This window comes from Cephus cinctus, unplaced genomic scaffold (assembly GCF_000341935.2).
Source record: "Cephus cinctus unplaced genomic scaffold, Ccin1 Ccin1_scaffold0132, whole genome shotgun sequence".
Classification (NCBI taxonomy): domain Eukaryota; kingdom Metazoa; phylum Arthropoda; class Insecta; order Hymenoptera; family Cephidae; genus Cephus; species Cephus cinctus.
The window spans coordinates 441,152-461,083 of record NW_014332865.1 but is presented as its reverse complement, the minus strand read 5'-3'; the positions used below and the strand labels follow the sequence as shown (position 1 = coordinate 461,083).

At 38.4% G+C, this 19,932-nt stretch overlaps 2 protein-coding genes and 2 long non-coding RNA genes across 9 annotated transcripts in view; 1 reads left to right on the top strand and 3 right to left on the bottom strand.

Moving 5' to 3' along the window:
• The window catches only part of LOC107263081 (protein FAM160B1), a 6,722-nt gene extending 5,255 nt beyond the window's left edge, over positions 1 to 1,467 (bottom strand). The window contains exon 1 of the mRNA XM_015729913.1: positions 1,238 to 1,467. Within this exon, the coding sequence (XP_015585399.1) occupies positions 1,238 to 1,270 (33 nt within the window). The 5' untranslated portion in view covers positions 1,271 to 1,467. The remainder of the gene's footprint in view (positions 1 to 1,237) is intronic.
• On the bottom strand, positions 1,331 to 19,873 carry LOC107263084 (hexokinase type 2). 6 transcript variants are annotated; one of them, XM_025080472.1, is made up of 8 exons: positions 8,305 to 8,501; positions 5,057 to 5,175; positions 4,726 to 4,888; positions 4,259 to 4,614; positions 4,078 to 4,177; positions 3,631 to 3,985; positions 3,164 to 3,434; positions 1,331 to 3,069 (listed from the first exon to the last, which is right to left on the bottom strand). In XM_025080472.1, exons 3-8 carry the CDS (start codon positions 4,832 to 4,834, stop codon positions 2,992 to 2,994), a joined length of 1,269 nt encoding a protein of 422 aa, XP_024936240.1. In that variant the 5' UTR covers positions 4,835 to 4,888; positions 5,057 to 5,175; positions 8,305 to 8,501; the 3' UTR covers positions 1,331 to 2,991. The 6 variants fall into 6 exon arrangements, with proteins under 6 accessions (XP_024936240.1, XP_024936236.1, XP_015585407.2 ...); XM_025080468.1 differs by lacking the exons at positions 5,057 to 5,175; positions 8,305 to 8,501 and adding an exon at positions 19,693 to 19,873; XM_015729921.2 differs by lacking the exons at positions 5,057 to 5,175; positions 8,305 to 8,501 and adding an exon at positions 16,368 to 16,693.
• Positions 8,684 to 11,419, top strand: LOC112493715. The gene is made up of 3 exons (XR_003058384.1): positions 8,684 to 10,042; positions 10,161 to 10,337; positions 10,420 to 11,419. It is a non-coding gene; the product is annotated as an uncharacterized LOC112493715 (long non-coding RNA).
• LOC112493716 lies at positions 15,638 to 16,361 on the bottom strand. The gene is made up of 2 exons (XR_003058385.1): positions 16,091 to 16,361; positions 15,638 to 15,823 (listed from the first exon to the last, which is right to left on the bottom strand). It is a non-coding gene; the product is annotated as an uncharacterized LOC112493716 (long non-coding RNA).
• Positions 19,874 to 19,932: the final 59 nt, after the last annotated feature.

Genomic DNA, 19,932 nt, shown 5'->3' with positions numbered 1-19,932 from the left:
ATACATATTATATTAACATTACAAAAATGGAGGTGCTACACGGATGTCAGCTCCAGCATCGCACTTTTTTAAAATCTCTTGAAAATGATTCAACAATAGGCTTTTTCAATAGTTCTCGAGAAGTTCTACAGTTCCTGATAGGTTTCAACACTCGTTCTGCTACGCAACATCGGTAAAATATGTATTAAATATGCTTGTGGCATCATACGCTTCAGTGCAGGCAGACATGAGTTGCTTGCTTTTGTCATATTAAACTTACCGAGCTTACACTGTGCGATCGAATTTAGGATTGCAAAGAAAAAAAGTATTTCGGCTATATCCGATGAGTTGTCTCGTTCTAAGTGTTGCTTTGGGAACCAGCGATAAGTAGCGGAGGACTCTGCCCGCCAGGCTACCCGTTCGTGATCACGTTCAGCTCGACTACGACGGGATATGCATTATCGACGGAGGCGATGATCACAAAATTCTATTCCCGGACTCGCCGCTACGATTTAGCGCCACGTTTTTGGTATCGCCTAAAACCGTAGCGTCGTGCATCTCCCTACTGATCTGTGCACGAAGTATGCAATATGTAATCCATCACAAGCCACATTATATAAAACATAAGTACTTATATTGTTCCGGAGAATCATTAACATTCAGATGTGCTGTACATAAAATACAGTAAATATGTTGTTTCATATTCTTTCATCTATCCCGTCTTATTATGCACGTAATGCACATTAAACCATATAATCTATAAATAAATTGGCATGAAATGTAAAAATTTCTTTCGCGATTTAGGGAACGAATAACAAAAAAAAGAAAACCTGTCGAGTCGTTTCTCATATGAGTCTTTTAACAAATATTGCACGTAACAAACGATTATTTTATTTTAACGTATACACATCAACCTTTATCTTCAACGTAAACAACAAAATATCGTTCTACATAATGGTCACGTTTTCCTCCCGAATAAATAAATTGCAACGTCAAAAACTTATTTTGCTTAACATTTTGCAGCAACCTCATAATTGGACACGCCATGTTCCTTGTATTTTTACAACAAAATTTGTACTTTTGGTTCTTCAACAAGTTGTCTTTAACTATAATCAAACTAATGAAAAGTCATTCGAAGACACTACGCTCAGTGCAGTAAGACAATGATACTTCAATTAATCGTACATAAAAACGATACTCCGTACGAGATATACCCAAAGATATATATCAGCAATACTATAAAAATTTTAGTACTCACCGATTTTTTGAATTTTCGTAATCGGCGCAGCATTTTGAAAGGAATCGTCAAGGATTGGAACAGCTTTGATGGTTAAAAGTACGAAACTAGTTCTTATCATGTAAACATTTTATGCCGGCGGTATGTGTATTCAGTTTATCACTCGTAACGTTTTATCACATCGCAGATAATGAATTGTAATAGAGAGGCGGGGAACAATCGAATAATTTTCATATCATTTCGTTTTTTTCATCTTCTCTTTACACGGACTCACGGATACTCTGTTTCTCTCTCACTCTCCTTCTCTTTCCCCACGCCAATCGTCTCCCTCAATTTTCTTTTTTTTCCCTACCCTCACACACACACACAACACGGCCATACACACATACGTATACGTATACGCGGGGACACTATTCCTTACGCGCAGAATTTCTTTCTTTCTCTTCCTTTTCTCTATAACACTACGAGGTTATTCTCGATTATGCTAGAAAACAGTACAACTTTTCTTTAAAATAATCCCGCGCATCACACATTCTCAGGCGTACAACGCATTCACTCGCGGACATCGTCTTTATGTGGTGTCCTCGTATCGCGTCGAGGTAGAAAAACCTATTGCCGCGTGCTTGAAAAGTTAATAAATGGGCAGGCGCAAGTTTCATAATGAAACGGTGAAAGTGCACGTGGGCCGCGTTGTGGCATAACTCGATTAATACGTCAGCGAAGTATACCTTAGTACACTCTGTAGATACAAATGAGTCTGAACTTTATTCTTTTCTCTGTAGACTCGTGAGTGATGGATTTGACGACCTTGAGCCTAAGAATGTTGGAAAACAATCTTTCATTGTGTCACACACCGAATTGTCCCCTTATATTCACTCGCTCCTGCATGCGGTACCAGTTACTGTACCTTAGGATAAAATGGCAATATAATAAATATAAATTGTTCGTAAATGTATAAATCGTTCAACATGAATTTTTGTATTTCACCGGAGAAACTATTAGTTCGTTTCTTCGATCGCCTTGATTCGTATTTCTCAGTTTGAACTTCCCGATACGACCGGGCGCTTTACACTGAGACACGCTAACACCCGGTGGAAAATAAATTAATAGTAAACTTCGCTCTACGACCTTTACAAAAGAATTAAGTAGCTGTAACTAATTTTTTAGTGCACATGTACAACGCTATTTGAAATTATTTACTTTTTTCTTAAAGTTTTAGTAATCCAACTGTGCGATCGTTACGTATGCTTTCCATTCTCTCTGAATTTGTTTTGGCAGTTACGCTTTTTGGTAGTTCAATCTGTGTCTCGCGTACCATCTCGTTCTTAATCCATCAATGACGTTATTTTTAGAGTTGAGAGTTTGGCCGTGTCTCAAAGATATTTCATCGGCTCATATCAAGAATTCAAAGTTAGCACGGGAACTATATATATTTATATCTTCTTGTCGAACGGGAGGGCACAAAAAATGTTATTCATTATCTTCGTTTTCTTCTTTTCGATCTCCGTGAACGAGTCTCTATCCTCCCATTACAGTCTGTTTAAAAGAAGGCTTGGTACTCCATTTAGCTTTTCACATGCGTGCTTGAAAAAGGACCAACGGTAAGATCCATATCAAGTTCGTGTAGGAATCGAGCATCGGCCGGTATTTCCTTGTGCCGACGACCTAAGCTACGTTTGTGCTCTATGTACAGAAATGTGTCAATTTATCGTTACTTTATATAATTTAGTCTAAATTTTCGATATTAAGTAGATACGGCGCCGCCGTTATCGTCTTCACCGCTTTTGCGATGCTACGGCAGCGACCAACGCTGCACCACGACCGCTACCATCTTCAGAGAGCATCAGGCCGAACTGAAAGCAATATTCTCAATTACTTAAAGGTTCTTGAAAAATACTGCCAAGAGGTACAACAAACAAAGACAATCAAACTCTAGCCAATGCTTACCTTATGGCTTTGCAGCTGGCTAATCTTTTCGGTCATGAGGTCATGGAAATGAGGATGGAATCTGTAAACGGAACCATCGATTCCGACGGTCACGTTGTTCTCTCCCATCTTATTAAGGAGAGTGGCGATGCCAGCGCTCGATAAATGAGCGGCTCTTCTCGACACTACGGAGCAAACGTACCTCACGTTTTCACAGTCCTGATCGGATGCATTGTTGATTCCCAGCTCAGCTAGGACTTGCCGACAATTCGTGTACTTTCCTTTGGGATCGCTGAAATTTCGAATATTGTATGTTTACGGAATACTCTGTGTTTACCTTTGATTTAACAGATTGAGTTTTCAATATGCTCAGCCTGGTACCGAAATAAAGAAAGCAGTGCATAGCGTATTGTAACTAATGAGGAAATGTCTTTTCTCTTGTGCAATTGTCTTTAGAAAAAAAATTGTACAATAATTTCAAAAATTACCTCTCGATTTCGGAAACGTATTTCGTGAAGAATTTACCACGTTTCTTCAAATTAGTCGGACATTTGCCGTTGAATAGAAGTCCTGCATCTATGAGCTTTTCGAGCACCAGTCTCGCCAGCTCACCCATGTACATTCCGGATATCATCTTCTCGAAAATTTGTTTCTTTGGATTGATGGAATTGTCATCGATCGCACGATCGTATTCTGTGACGATAAAGTCAAGAGTACCCTGCTCCCCAAAGGCACCCCATTCGGTATTGATCAGCATATATGGCTTTTGCCGTTCATAATCATTGAGATTGGCGCATTGGACGTTCTCAGTTTTTTCCACATAGCATGCATTGCTGCCAGTACCTTAATTATACAGAGACAAAGTATTATTTAAACATGCACCTTGCAAGTACTGTGAAAATCTTCATTATCGATTACTGTTACTGAATACATACCAACGATGAGACCGATTCGACAATTTCTATTTTTCCATGCACAGGACATCAGGGTACCGGTCGTATCATTTAAAATGGCACAAACATCGATCTTAACATCCTAAAGAGACAAAAAAGCATTGATAAGATCACAATGTTTTGTGCGAATCATACCACACGTAGTTAAAGTTAAAAGACTTACATTTCTCCTAGCAATAGCGTCTTCCAGTAAAGCAACAACGTCGTTGCCTACGACATCGCTACAATTAAACCCCTTGGTCCACCTAACCAGCTCACCCTGGGTAAGCCCACGCTGAGTGAGAGGGAAGCTAAAGGTAAATCCAAGTGGCAATACTTGATCCTGCATTCCAAGATCCTTAATAAAAAGAGCAAGACATTGAGCAATATGATCAAATAACTGAGTACCGGTTCCCAGCATAAGACTCTGAGGTATCGCATAGATTTTGCTCTTCATATCGAAATTCTGACCGTCCAGAGTAATCAGCAGAACACGGAAGTTCGTACCGCCAAGATCCAAAGCCAGGAAATTACCTTTTTCTGTAAAGCAGAAAACATCACGTAAGCATTATTGCTTCCACAAAAGAAGAAGCGAGTCAAGTACAGCTCTCGGTCATCACAGTTTTATTTAACGATCACAGCCCCACTCACCAGTCCCATTGGGAAGATCTTGCACGTAAGTTGTAAAACATTTTACAATGGCGTCCTTGTGAGTTTCCTTGCCCAAACCTCTCTTCATCTCATAAGTCAATCTCTCCATAACCAGTTTGAGCTGTTCGTCGGAAAGGACTAGATCCTTGCACGCTTCCCTTATCTGAAACACATTGAATTCAAAATATGAATAATGACTCCGAAGTAACTGGTATCCCTATTCGTAGCTCATGAGTACATTTTCTCGAATGACCTTCGTACGACCTTCCCATTTGGTACTTTGCTAGACAACTGTGAAACCCGTGGTGGGACCAATTGCAAATACTCGTACCTCGTTCTTGCGCAATGCCACGCGCACTCCTTGTCAAACTGCATATGCACAGGACACAATTGCATTGTTTTACCCTCAATTATCACGTGGTAATCGAACGCTTTAACTAGGTCCATTATCTAAGGACAAAATTAAGCGTTTATTATTTATTCCTCAACAATGCACCGTACAGCTTCGTACGAGTCATTGAGTGAGACTTTATAGAGATTTAACAATTATTTACAAAATTATTAATTAGAGATTGAGAATCTCAAGAAAAGAAACCGGCGTACACATATGCGATCAGTACGAAACCCAGACGTTACTTTCTTATCAGAGACTTATCAGTTTTTTAGATTCGCAATCTTAGCCTATCTACAACGTGACATCGATGCATCAGACGCGTATTCACTGGCAACCATTCTGTCCGATATCGACCAAATCGAAGTCTCGAGAGATTCAAATACCCTAAGACTTGTCAAAATCAAAGCCACCATCGTGCCCAGCGCAAGTTATTACAGCTCCTCCCTCTCTCGAAGAAAAGAAGTTCCATAAGTCGTTCAAGTGCCTTGCATAAAATTTAATCAAAACTAATATACACTAAACACTTGCGAAACTTTATGGAAAAATACTAGGCTTATCTAAGACAAACAGTGTATGCCAATAGAAGGAAATTCCTCGCGATAAGTACCGCACGGACGATTTAATGCCTTTTTTTTATAAAAGTTCGACAACTGTCACGCAGCACTTTCAATATTGCTGTGTTAACAAAAAATAACAGGTCGAATAGTACCCCAAACATCAATCCTGAGAAACTCGCAATTAGCTTAGAAAATCTTAACTATTTATCGTTCCCTTCGTGTCAGTTAAGAAATTTACTTTCTCTTACTGATATCGTTTTCGTCATTCAAGCCTTGACTTTCCAGGGTCTGGTCGCTCCTGATATATTATTTTTACAATGATATACACCTATGACGTCATTAAGTACGTACACACGAAATGTACGGACTTTGACTTTTTTTCGCGACAGAGTAAAACGCAGGTACGATTTCTGTGCCTGGGTGGCATATTTAGTATGCGCAGCTTTAAAGGTATGACTGATTAGAAACTATTATTAGACTAACACCGTCTGTTTACATTTTTTCTTCAGCTAACTATATACTGTAACTATAGCCCTCCTTCGGTACGACGTATAGCAACGTTTCCAGTTGCATGATTTTTCCTTTACGATCTATCCTCTTACGGATCATCTGCACAGCTGACTGACGTCAGATGTCTCACATAAAATGTCTAGAGTCAAGATGAAAATTCATTGAAAATTCATTAAAAAATTTCCAAATATTTCGTGCAAAGAAGTTCTCAGTGACACGTGACCTTAAGTCACTCAGCCTATACCAAGTAAATACAGCTGTACATTTGGCGGTTACGAGAAATTAGGTCAGCACATGTCGACACGAATCCAGGCTGGGTCAATGACTTTAACGTTCAATCACGTATTTCAGTGATTTCGCACGGAATATGCATCTATATATATATATATATATATATATATATATATATGTATATACTTTTTTGTAAGAATGTTTCAACAGTTGAGCAATGGAATAGTAAAAAAATATTGTGTTCCCTATGGCCGTAAGCGAACTTACGGTAAGTCAGCCAACCCGGGTATATTAATGGTACGTGACAGTAATTACCAAAAAAGTAAGGAAGTAGCATTCCGAGAAGTCCTCGTCCAAGATTAACGTATAATAAAAATTGAGAAAGGTAGAAGAGAGAGGGATCGGCCCGAAAGCTTATCTAGCTTTGCACGCTTCTATAATATAGTTAACTCCACTGACGCTAGGGGTTATGTATCTCGTACCTTAAGATTCGATGCCACATTGAATAACAAATCCACGTGTGAAACCGTTTCGGCATCTTGTGAAATTTCATGTAAAGAGGTGGGAAATTCAAAATTCCCGCTTCCTTCACGAGGCAGGGCATCGATCTGGACTGACGTCACCGACACACCCGCCTCCGACCAGCCAATGCTTCTCCTCTTACCCGAACAGTCCCCTACCCCCACCCCCGCTACCGATGCTATGAATGGAAAGGATGAATATTACCAATTTCTTTGCTCATTTTTCTTTAATGTAACTACAACAATTAATGTCCAATACATATTTTTGGTCTTGATAAGGAATTCAATGATTCCCCTCGTAAACTAATAAATAACGTTTAGATGACATTCTGCGTGAAATTAGAAATATAGTTGAGACGTACTAATACCGGTGTATCAGAATCAAAACACGTGACAGAAAGTATCTATTTGCAGAATGCACTCAAGTTTATTAGCCAAGATATAAATCGACAGGCAAGTTCTCGTAGTTTTGAAAATTCGTACATCAGTTTGTGATATATAAATCAATAGGTTGTAAAATTTAAACTTTAAACTGTAAATTTAAACTTTATATCGTTATAATAAAATTAAGCGAATGATAATGGACATTTTTAGGCGCTAATTTCTTATTATCAAAGGAAATCGTTTAATCAGTATTTATCAAGGTTATCGCGGTATTAGATCGCAAGTAAATTTTAATCTATTGCTTTTTATTGCTTCATTAATCACAGACTGCAAGTCACTACTACGGATCTCTCTGGATGAAATGAATAACAAGATTTACACCATTTAACGTGTATTCATTTACTTTCGCGTAACCACTGCTATCCACATATTTTTACGAAGACTAAAGTCCAGTGCACAGATACACTTTGTCGTTTGTCATAGTAAAAGTTAAAAACCATCCATTTTCATTCGCAAGAGTCATAATAATGATAGATTTCGTAGCCAGGAGAAAAGCGACGTTCCGAGGACAGAGCGACGCGTGCAAGTCCAAAAGTGTTTATCGATTCGCTTACAACAACGTAAATTCCACAGACAAAGACCCATTCAATCTCTCACGATTACATTCGACGGGCGAGAATTTTGCTAAAGAAAAATCAATCGAGCCAGACCATATAGATGCTCACTTACTGCGGTGACTCTAGACAAATATATGTACTTTCAATTCGTCCATTCCGTTCTGTCAAAAACTTGCACAATTGTTAAAAGACAGTTTTACTCCACCTCGAAAAAGTCACGTCTCTTTGTATTAACCTGATTCAAAATGAGGAATCTTCTAAACTCAACGTTCATTTGATCGATTGCTATCCCCCTAATATCGTTACTACCCTTAGGTTATCCTTGACAAATGTCAAAATTTAGTTAAGCTTCCTGGTGCTCTCACCTCGGGCATCACGGAACTTCTCAGGCACATGGTTGACGTCTCGATCGGCCGTTCAGTGAAAACCGCAAAAGAATCCTCAAAGTGTCCTCGCAAAAGAGGAAATTAGACTGTATGTAGTAAGTACTCTAGACAATCTCGCGATTGTGATCTGTTTCGAATACGATACGCGATTTCTGATTAACGTATGATGTCGTTGAGTTTTATACTGTAACTGGTCTAACTGGTCGAAGCGCCTTCTGCACGCGCACCTACTCCATGCCTATCCTCAGCCATGCCCTATCCCCTCCAGTGACCATATCGCCCCTCCACCATTCCTGGAGACACGAGATGCCAAGGTAGTGGGATCGACGAGGGGATGGAGGGGAACTTCCCCACCAATACCTCAGCCTTTCTCGGTATGTTATCGGTGAATGTGCCAACGAAGAGGCTCGTCGTCTCAAGGGCAAAAAGGTCAGGGGATTTCTCGGACAATAGGCACACATGGAAAATTGCAAAATATTACGTAAGCGATTTTGGAGTAGCGTTACTGGTCAAATTCCAAAAAGCCGAAATATAGTATTTGCAAAAAGTACTGATTATTTATCAATCCTTATATTTCATTTTAACAGCTTAATTACCATGGTATGAGTCTTAAGTTGCTGATATTGAATTAGACAATTTTTCTGTGACGATTATTGTCTTTCACATATATTTATATTATACCGTACGATATTGGGTGGAAAAATGTAAAATTCCGACGGTTAATAATTAATTGCATCAACAACGACCTTCTATGCAACCTTGTATAATGAGAGGCTGACGAAATTTCAAAAGCTGACGAAATACTGCATGCGTTTCCATGTCGTAATAAAACGAGGGGTGAAAGCTGCTTCTCATTGGTCGAGCACGGGGGCTCGAATGGTCGATCCCTCCGCTATGACGTCACTCTTTCTCTCCGCCCTCCTCTCTCTCTATCGTAACGTCGGCTCCTACGTCTTTCACGTTTCACCACGCATTTTCAACAGTTTCTCGAAGTCCATCTATTGCCATATGCATTCAGCCTTTACTCCTTAACTTGCTCCAGCCATTTCCAAGTATCCAGTGAAACGCATCGATCCATTAAACAATGGCAGTGTAATATTTCCAGAAAACACTCCACGCTGAATCCAATTAATTAATCATATCAAGTTATCAATCGTATCACAGTTATCTGTGAACTATAATATATTTACATGTTAATACGCATTAACCTCAGAAGTTTGGATGGATCATGTGAGTGATGCATTATCGAATGCTCGATATTGTTAATAATTTTGATTTTTATCATTCTAATCTCTCCTTGGTATCTTCACAAAAGATTATTATCGGTAGATAATACATAATACTTCGATGATACATATCGATTCACAAACTTCGATTTGTATCGATTTATCGAAAAAAAAGTCTACGAGGCAGACTTCAGCGATATGCAGGTTAAAAGCGGGTGGTTCCCCTTCGATTGAACACCGCGACGGGAATCGTGCTCGCGTTATATACTCGTACGTGAATTCGTTCACGAACGCACGTGCGTGACACGTGGTTTGGTTCATGCGCGTCATCGGTAAGCAGAAACCAGTTTGCAATCGTCCCTGCACATCTCCGGGCAAACACGTTTATAACTACGAGACCAGACAGTTCAGTCAGGAGTTAAGCCGAAGACAAGATCAGCCGATGACATACAAAATACATAGAAAAATTCATCCTACTACTGGCTACCAGAGTAGGTGTATTTTCAAGACTAATTTGAACCCGTCAATTGATACTAAGACGTATTCATATATCGATTATTTATGAATAAATTTTTATCGAAATAATTTATTGCATTTTTAAATTGACAGAATACGAATCTCCTTCAATGAAAAATTACCCTTGGACTCTGTAACGAAGAACAATGTAGATAACAGAGAACGTGACTAGCTCAGGTCTCAGGGCAGCGACCACGATCACTAACATGTGGAAAGATAAAAAACAGCGAAAAAAAAGCACGGATTCGTCTCCCGTGATTTCCTTCTGAAGTATGACGCAATCGTTTATACAAGTTAACAAGGTAGTTATTACACACTAACTTATTGTTCTTTAAATTTTTCATTTTTCGAGCAAACCGTCAACGTGACCTTCGTGACTCCGTTTCACGAATTAACCATCAACTTTCGCCTTTGAATTACTCTGTTGCAAAAATCCCGCGACCCCAGACGTTTGAATCACTGAAAATCTCCAACTTCGAAAAAGGATGTTCCAATTACATCGATTCGAGCGATTGTTCGATTCCGTTGACAACTTCACGATACTGCTGATCTTTCCTGACGTCTTGCCACTTTCGATATTACCTCTGAACGGAGCTCCGTGACTCGACAGTTTTTAGCACCAACGAGGCACGAAGTGTTTGATATTTTTTTCGAAAAAAAAATGTCTTTATTCGCTGACATTGAATAAATTTAATCGATTCTCCGAATAACTGGAATTACGTGCAACCTCCAATGTTTATGTGCAATATGTGCAACGTAATTAAGTGCAACGCGACTTAATTTTTAATCACGTTATTCAACATTGACGGGCAAATACATACATACTGGATGCCATAGATTCTATAGATATAAATAAACCTACTTCACGGATCGTACCAACAGATCAGACTATCGCGAATTCATGTCAGTCGCACTTCGAGTCGTCGGACGCAAAATTGGATTCACGATTATTACCGATATGCTAATCGAGTGACGCGTTTCTTACTACTTAGCAGTAATGCCCATTAGCATAATGCAAATACGTTCTCGAGAATGGGCAAGATCCGTTGTGGCATTTTTGGTTGATGTTTTGAAAAAAGAATATATATATATATTTAAAAATCAAATAAATACCACACGTGTTCGTCCCAGACTCTGTTAGCAATAGATCCCACAATTGTGATAGCATCGATCATATTGAATGTCTGACGCAATACTAAGCCAACGTTACGTCACTTGTTGGTCATACGTACATACGAATATGTATATTGCACTTTATAATATATCGGCCATGCCGAGCCGACAGTAAAATTTTTCAAGCAATTTGACCAATTGAGCCACCAATAAATTCTACGACGCGCACTGTACATCGATGCATAATTTATTATTGAAAATCAATACGGTCTACTGATCCCTTACGCGTTCCTGATCTCACTCAGCTTCACTCACAACGTCAGTCGAGCTACACCGACTTTTTACGTTTTCCCTTAAATCGTATGAATAATTCCTTACGTTTGTCAGTTGGACTCATTGACGTCTCAATTGTACACAGACATGCGTTAACGAGAAAGAAATGCAAATCAGTCAGTTGACAAAGTCATTACACGAATGTAATGTCTCTGGTTGTAATGGCGGCAATTCTCTGACGTTTTTATCTCTGACACAGTACAAATATATCTGTATAATAAATAAGAGTACCTTTGCTCGTATATCACGGCAATAAATTTCCCAATGTATTTGAAATATTAACGCCGCCTAGTTTACAAAATACATAAAGAGTGAGAGGACAGCCATCGAACCAAGTGCTCATAAGTCAGTTGTTCAACTGTGAAAAAATTATTTAAAAAATTTAACGTAGTTCGTTTACATCGAATGATAAAACTTGTAAGAATCGTATCTAACACAAATTATAAGTACGTACTCGAAATAACGTACGCGGCACTTTTTCTATATTTTTCTCTTTTTTGTTTCTTTTTTTCTTGTCGTTCAAAAGCCATATTGCGTATCGGATATTATGTTACGTACGACATGCGGAGTCGTTTTATTCCCGTGTGAGTTACATAACGACTATGACGATCTCATTTCTGATACATTAAAACATTTGTAAACTGGCAGTTTTAACGTGTAACTTTCGCGACATACGAGGAGATGTCGCAATTCATGAATTTAATAGGAAGTGCGTAAAGTCTATTCGTGATGACGTCATACGAGAGAAATATTTTGAAAAAGATTGCAAATATGGCAAAATGAATACACGTGGATAGGATAGATATATGATTTATCTTTAAGAGAGGTTAACTTCGTTTATAGAGTAAAATTATCGACCCGTGGGAGAGAGGTTATGAGAACGAGTTCATTGGGTTAACTCCTTGTCGACGGTTAAGTAGAACGAATTTTTCCATTTGAATATGTGATAACCAAATAATATAAGGGGGTTATGAAAATATTGTTGATCATCAACGTTTGATTTGACTTTTTGATAAGACTCTGGTTCCGTATTATGTCAGAGGTTAATTGTGGTCAGTGCGTTATTCGCTTCTATCTGTCAGCTTTTAGTTACCGTTTTAGTCACCATTCTAATGAGGGCGTCGCGATATGAAATATTTCTAGTTGCAGGACTAAATGTCAGTTGATGTCAATTTAATCGACTTGTAAATCAACACTTTATTTAATTTTGACGAAAAATTAATTTAACAGTCGTTTTAGGAGATGTACTTATGTGTTTATTCAGCCAACTCGACGGTCGGAGGGGATCGACCTCGTGTCGTGTCAGACATTCATCCAGACTTTATACGCGAATACGTCAAAGACTTGTTAATCATTATATATATATATATATATATGTATATTCGGTGAAGAAGAATTTTCTTCATAAGCGACAACGACGTTTAAGTCGCTATCGAAAATCCAGCCAATTTATTGCGCGTCGCGCGATCACCTCGGTGCGGGTTTATATTTGAGAATAGTTCAAGGCCGTAAAGTAGTTATACAGCGAAAAGATTTGCATGTCGCGGGAATCACTTGACGGCTGTGCAAGGTTCGAATCAGGTTGGGGTTTTAAAAGAGGCGACAAACTACCGTAAAAAGTGCAAGTATTTCGTTATCAGTTTTATTACGTATCATATTAATTTTTTTAATTCGCTTTATCTTTATTTTAAGTTGAAAAGTTTCTGATAATAAAAAAAAATTATATGAGGAAAATCATCAGTCGGCGACCGCATTTTACCCTGAACTTGACGTCACTCTGCGAATCACGAGGTCGCTCGCCTTTATTTCCGATGGAAAAAAAACGCCACGTATGCTATATCAGACTTTCATACATACGAAGGGAAACTTGGGACTTTATCGTACATATGATTAGTAAACGACGGGAATGTAGTAAGCGGAAGTCACTGAAACTAGTTTTGTGTTAACTAGTGTTATTAATACATGTGTTAAACAATATTTAACATCGTTAAGGTAGGAAATGTCTGCTGCCTGAGATAAGCTTGTGTATATGATATTTGTAAGATTTCAGATTCTTATATTTATGACTTCTCTACAGCTTAAGGTGAAAAAATCATTTTTTAAATAGTGATTTTTGGTTTCTTTTTGTCTAAATCTTTTTTTCGTACATTTCTGAATCTCTGCATTATATGGTCAATTTTAATATTCTAAATATATATTTCTTTATCATTTTAACCTGGTTACTAAGTGCCAATCACTGACTGATTTCACTATTTTCATTAGATACGTTGTACTATTATAATATTAATTCCCATTTTTATATACAGTATTAGCTTACGTTATATCTGATTGTCATTTTGTATATTTTAGTTATTCATGGTCTAACGAGCTTTGTGGGCTTGAATAAATTTGATCCCTCAGTGATTTGTTTAGAGAGCAAGGTGATCTGCGAATACCTACGTGCTAAAATATCCGGAGAAACCTTGAACAATGGACAAAAAATTACACAGTGTCCTTCAGATATCACATAAACTATATCTACCTCTGTAAGTGAAATAACGACGCATTTTTCGTTCAGCTGCATTTTAAATTTCAACCGCATAACAAATTGTAGATGAAGTTTTAGAGCTTGACTAATTTTCGATACTTCCTTTAGCTTCTAAAACACAAGTGGCAAAGTAAGGTATTTTTTCTGTTCCTCTATAAACATAGATGCCTGAAAATATAGAGGAACCTCTTCAATTCAATAATACATATAGCCAACAACACCCTAAGGAAGAGATAAATATATTAGAATGGATAGTATAATATCAAGTGGTACTAAATTCCATCGAATTGCGTACGAATATTTTGAGTTATACTCAAAGTTTTTAGCACGCATACCACAGGGGTAAATCCGTAAATTCTTCAAGCCACAAAGATGCTAAAGCAATGGAACCACAAACACCTAAATGTTGCATAACATGGAAAACTCACAAGTTTCTCAGGCGTATGATTCTTCATGCTCGTTACTTGGCCCCACAGAAAGTTACGGTAAAAATACACGGAATTGACGTTCCAGCGACACACGTGTTCGCACGCGAAGCGATCGAAACTGTCTGCTGTTCCTAGCAGTTCAGCAGTAGGTAATAGCAATATCTCCGGTAGACCTATAGAAAAGCAGTAAGCGTGCCCCCAGCCGAGACTCGACCAATAAGCAATCACGAACTGCCGCACCACGGGAATCGTGCAATCGAATACTCTACGGAGATTCACGAAGCTAACAAGACCTCGTCATGCCATACCTGCTATGCTGTCTATCTCGCGCTTCGAAAGTGATTGTGTTTATCAACATCGTGCGCTCGACGACACGAGTTCCTAGATGGATTCACGTAACCTCTCTTCGGCTTATTGCCGTTGGCGAGAACCAGACCAGAATTGAATAGCACGGGGGACATGACAAGGCTGGCTAGCAGGACTTCTGCACGGAAGTCGCAGAAACGTTTATGGATGACTTCCACGTCGCCATTGAAAATAGGTGAAGGTCACGTTGTCGTACCATCGTCACTTTCGCACAATAAAAGCTCAGTCAAAGTGTAAGGATATCCATAATGGATTCCCTTTTTCTAAGAATAAAGAAAAAGAAAGAAGATTCCTTTTATATATATGTATGTATCCTTTAAAAGTTTTAGGGAGACTTCTGAGATGGTCCTGTGACGTTTGTTTTCGATAAAATAATTCTTGGAACGATGCTACGTTATTTAATTATTTTTTCTTATCACCTGCCAATGGCTTTACTTTCATTTTCATTCTCGACGTCCTTCTTAGACGTCGACTCCGCTCTTTTGCTTTCACTTTCATCGTGCTTCGCAGCAGGGTTTGGCGCAAGCGCCTTAACCTAAGTCAATACAGTGTAGGTACTCTGAATCAAGTAATTCTCAGTCTCCGTCAAGGTCCATCGGCAAATCCTCTGTATCTCGAAGTTAATGACTGCGAAGTACGTATATGCTTACTGTGTTATAAAACATAAACAAGGGTACATAACATATCATACTATGCATTCGTGCGTATCCATCCCGGAGCATCATTGCCCCCGAGACTTTTTTTTCTACTTTTGTTGGAATGAACTCTTGATAAGTAATAATTATCACTTGCGCAATACCGCGTACATTATAACACAGCTTTTATTCAAACCCTATGAGATACAGAGGTTACCACGTACTATTTTTGGAGCGTAATATTTATCTCATGGAAACTTAACAGTTATTTGCCTTTGGAGAAACGGGAGGCGCACATATGTCCACAATGTTCTTGGCCTTACAACATGGTCTTCGTACGATTACTGTGACTGGCTGAAAATGCAAAAATGCCATTTAATGTTACGGTATGCAAGGTTAACCGTCTTTCGATCGATCCTCAGTGCCGATTGAATGTCTTTTGAAATAATTGGCCCAGGAAGATGTGTTGTAAATGAATTTACTCTGTGTAATGCAATACTTTTTTTTTCCCATTACAAATCGTACATCACTATACCTAAGCTTTCAGCGAAGCTGACAGTTAAGTCGAAGCCTCTTAACGACATTAAATCTAAGACTGTTAATAGTCGTTTGACTGATTACCAAATTTTCTCCTGGCGAATATCCATGCTCCATTTTTTGATACCGGAAAATATAATATTGACAGTAACGTGATGCGGTCTACAACTGACGCCATTTTACTTGAAAAACATATGGTACGTAGAAAATACTAGAAGGTCTAAGTTCAGTTAGTCAGCTGTTACACACTTTATCCCTCTGGTATCGAGATTCCTTTATTTTTACGATGCTCATTCGCAGCCAAGAACTTTCGAGTAATATTAAACTCACGAGAAATATTACAGTCCCATTCAAAAATTACCTTGTCGTCGATATTTTCGTCAGACGTACTTGCACTTGTTGCACTTTGAAGCTGTCCGTCCTCTTTGGAGTAACACTTGAACAGCTTGCTTAGGAGTGATCTGTTTTTAGTTTTCATCCTGTCTGTTGTCTGCTTTTAGCTTCTCAACGTCTCGAGATGTGAAGTGTCACTCGTTAAACACACGTCGGATACAAAGATTCTTCGTTCCACGTAGAAATGCACCGTTCACGCAACTACCAATATTTCCTCGCGATTCGTGTGATGCGGAACGTTTAGGTTGAATGCAATATCGAGTTTAGCAACGAACATCTTTATAGACAAGGTAGCTGCTGCCTCATTGGGGGCTGAAGTGCGCCTGAGCAGGCGATTGGTAGGTTGGCGGAACACGTTATTGTCTTACACTACGGTTTTACCGAATGGTAACTTCCAGTCTCCTTTATTCACAGAACCGATCACCCTTGCCCGATGTTAACGCTAATCAATTTCAAACGCAGAGTTTTATTGCTCTATTTTACGGCCGATTAACTAATGCTCCACCTGTCTTGCACACCTGCATCAATATTAATATACATATATATATATATATATATATATATATATATATATGCACTCGATTGCATTCTTTAAATCAGGACGGATTTATAATTTCATTATGGATCATCTTATTATCAATCTTGTTCTAGGTAAATATGTATATACCCATTTTATAGTGAAGAACGCGTGAGAATGGTAACTGGACCGTGACGTGCAAAAACGTAAGATACGTATGAAAGAGTTCGCACAAAGTAACAATGAAGTAACAATGAAGTGACAATGAGCTGACAGAGAGGAACTCTGTTATTTTATCCTCTATTTTCTACTTGCTTTCATTCCTCCTACGAGTCTAGGTCACACCGATGCATTGGATTATGCGTGGACTCTTGGGAATAACGCTTCCATATTTTACGTGCCAATGCGAATCTCTCGGTGGCGATGTGACGAGATGGAATTTACTCGATCTTTTCTTGGAGAGATATCTTTTTTCCACCTGCAAGTGTTTCGCGTGGCGGTCTTATCTAATGTATGATATCTGATCGAGAGTATCACAATTCATTAATATACTATCAGAGTTTGTTTTAAGATTCGTGGAAGCATGTTTATTTATAATTTTTACATATTCTTTTCTATTATAATTTTAATTGTTTTTCATATTGTTGACTGTCAGATTACACTATCGCATATCATTTATTATGAATTAATGTGATTGATTAGCATTTTCATTATAAATTAAGTAGACTTATATGTTAATAATTTTCTTCACTTACTTCTGTGACAATTAATAAGACCAATCAAGACCATTTCACTGACAGTGAAGAAATTACCAAAAACAGACTCTTTTTTTTAATCAACCCTTCATCTCATCACCAGGTCAGACTCTGGATGTATAATCTGGAAGAACAGTTTGAACCTTGACGTATAAACAAAACGTGCTTTCTTTACGTATTTTTATTACTAAAAGCCATAGTAAAGTGCACCTACTTACGGTTTGCCATCAATTAAATAATCGTCACGCGATTCCCTGACACCGCAGGTTAAACTTCATTTGTCGTAATTACTTCATAAAACATATTTACATATACAGCCTTGATAAACGACCAATTACAAATGCCATGAAGAATATTACGCGTTTTCACGTTCAACTTTGTTCCTTTGCAGATACCACCCTAGGCGAAGAATGTAAACTATTTGCGATACAAACACGTGTCAGGATACTGATCAAATAATACCGGTCACTTAAAAGCTTAAGATGTGGTAAACTTTAGATGGCTATGGATCAAATGAATTTTATCTATATGACAGTGACTTAAAAGCGTGCGCAACGTCGTAAAGATTCCATAAGAAAATTATCTCTCATTTATTGGCTTATTATTTGCTCTGTGTAAATATACCGGGGATAGAAATTTTATTTCACAGCCACTCGCACTTGATTGTTGTTCAGTATAGCGATATCAATGTTTGCCGTTACTAAGTATACCAAAAGCTCGAATTTCACTGGAAACGTCCGTGACCATTGGAAAAACGATAGTCCAGTTCACGAACAGGAAAATTTTATTGAACTTTTTTCACCTCTGGTAAACGAACGACAAACAGACTGATACGTCGTCATCTTATTTCATAGATGAAGCGCGTCACGTGTCGACAAAAATAGTCGAGCGACGTTCCATTTTAAATTTGTCCGTCAATTATTCAACCACGCGCCACCGACGAGGATACAATTTTGCAGAAGTATCCTCCTTTTTTGGAAAAATTATTTCTCGTCGTCTCTGCCGATCATTAAGAAAATTTTCTCAAACAAGTGTCTCTTAGATAGCTAAGCCATGAAGTATATATGCGATTAGAATTATTTATATACCTTTTTTTTTCAAAATTACGTAACCAATAATTCCACACGGCATTCGGTCATTATCAAATAATTATAGTTATGTAAAAGCACAAGTGTAACAAACATGAAAAGAAAAATGTGTATACAACCATCTATGTCATAAAATGATAACCGTTCTTTCATCATTTTTTGTCGTTCACATTTATTCCATTCAGTTGGCAAAAAAGTCATGCAGCTACCATCTCCTCATGGAGATCATACTGAGAATCGCATAGAGCATCAGAAATATTGACACGCAAAGAGCTGCCTTAAGGCCTTGATTCATCGGTATGTGATTAGTGCAATCATTAAGAATGAGACTTCATTACCGAGCGGTGGAGTGGACGTACAAATCGTTGCCAAGCCGCTCTAGTGAACCCGCGTTACGTGTTCATCCGCTTTTTCAATGAACTCACGAGTTCACATTCCCATTCACTCTCTTGGGCACTTCCTCTCTCTGCATTATAGCTGAGGGTTATTCATACTCATTCTTCACCTGATATAGGATGCATATATACCGGTATGAGGAAGCTGATTATTCTGCAGGTCACAACAAAGAAGACAGAACGAGCAAGAATTTTTTAACTGTTGTAAGGCCGATCATAAACCTGAATAACGGCTTTTAATTGGCGACTAGCAACCTTGCGCACAGATGTGACTCATGATTAGTTTTGAGATTCAGACGAGTATATGCCTTTTGTAATTCTAGATTTTATATGGGGACGGTGGTACGAGTTTGTGTTGCTCTTGAAATTTAACTCCTACCAACAGGACTGTCTGCGACCTCGATTTTTCAAGGTTGGATAAGAATTTAGTGGAAACGAGTATAGGATGACCTATCTAGGTTTTATTTTATCTGAGCGTTGCAGGAATTCGGAAATTGTATACCAAGGTCTGGTCTGGTGAAGGGTCGTAAGAACTCACCGTTTCATCTATGTGCTCCCATTTTTCACCGAGATAGTCCCACGTATCGTCTTCCATTATCACGAGGTAATGTTTATTTATTCTTGAGCTTCAAAACTGTACTGATTCAGCGTTTTCTTTAATTTATTAAAGCTTATACTCCTCTAGCGATGAGCCTGCACGACCGTCTCAGCGCCACTAGCAATTACTAAAGGCGTCCTACTTACATCACAACGAGCGTTAGACCTGTAGTATCTTCCT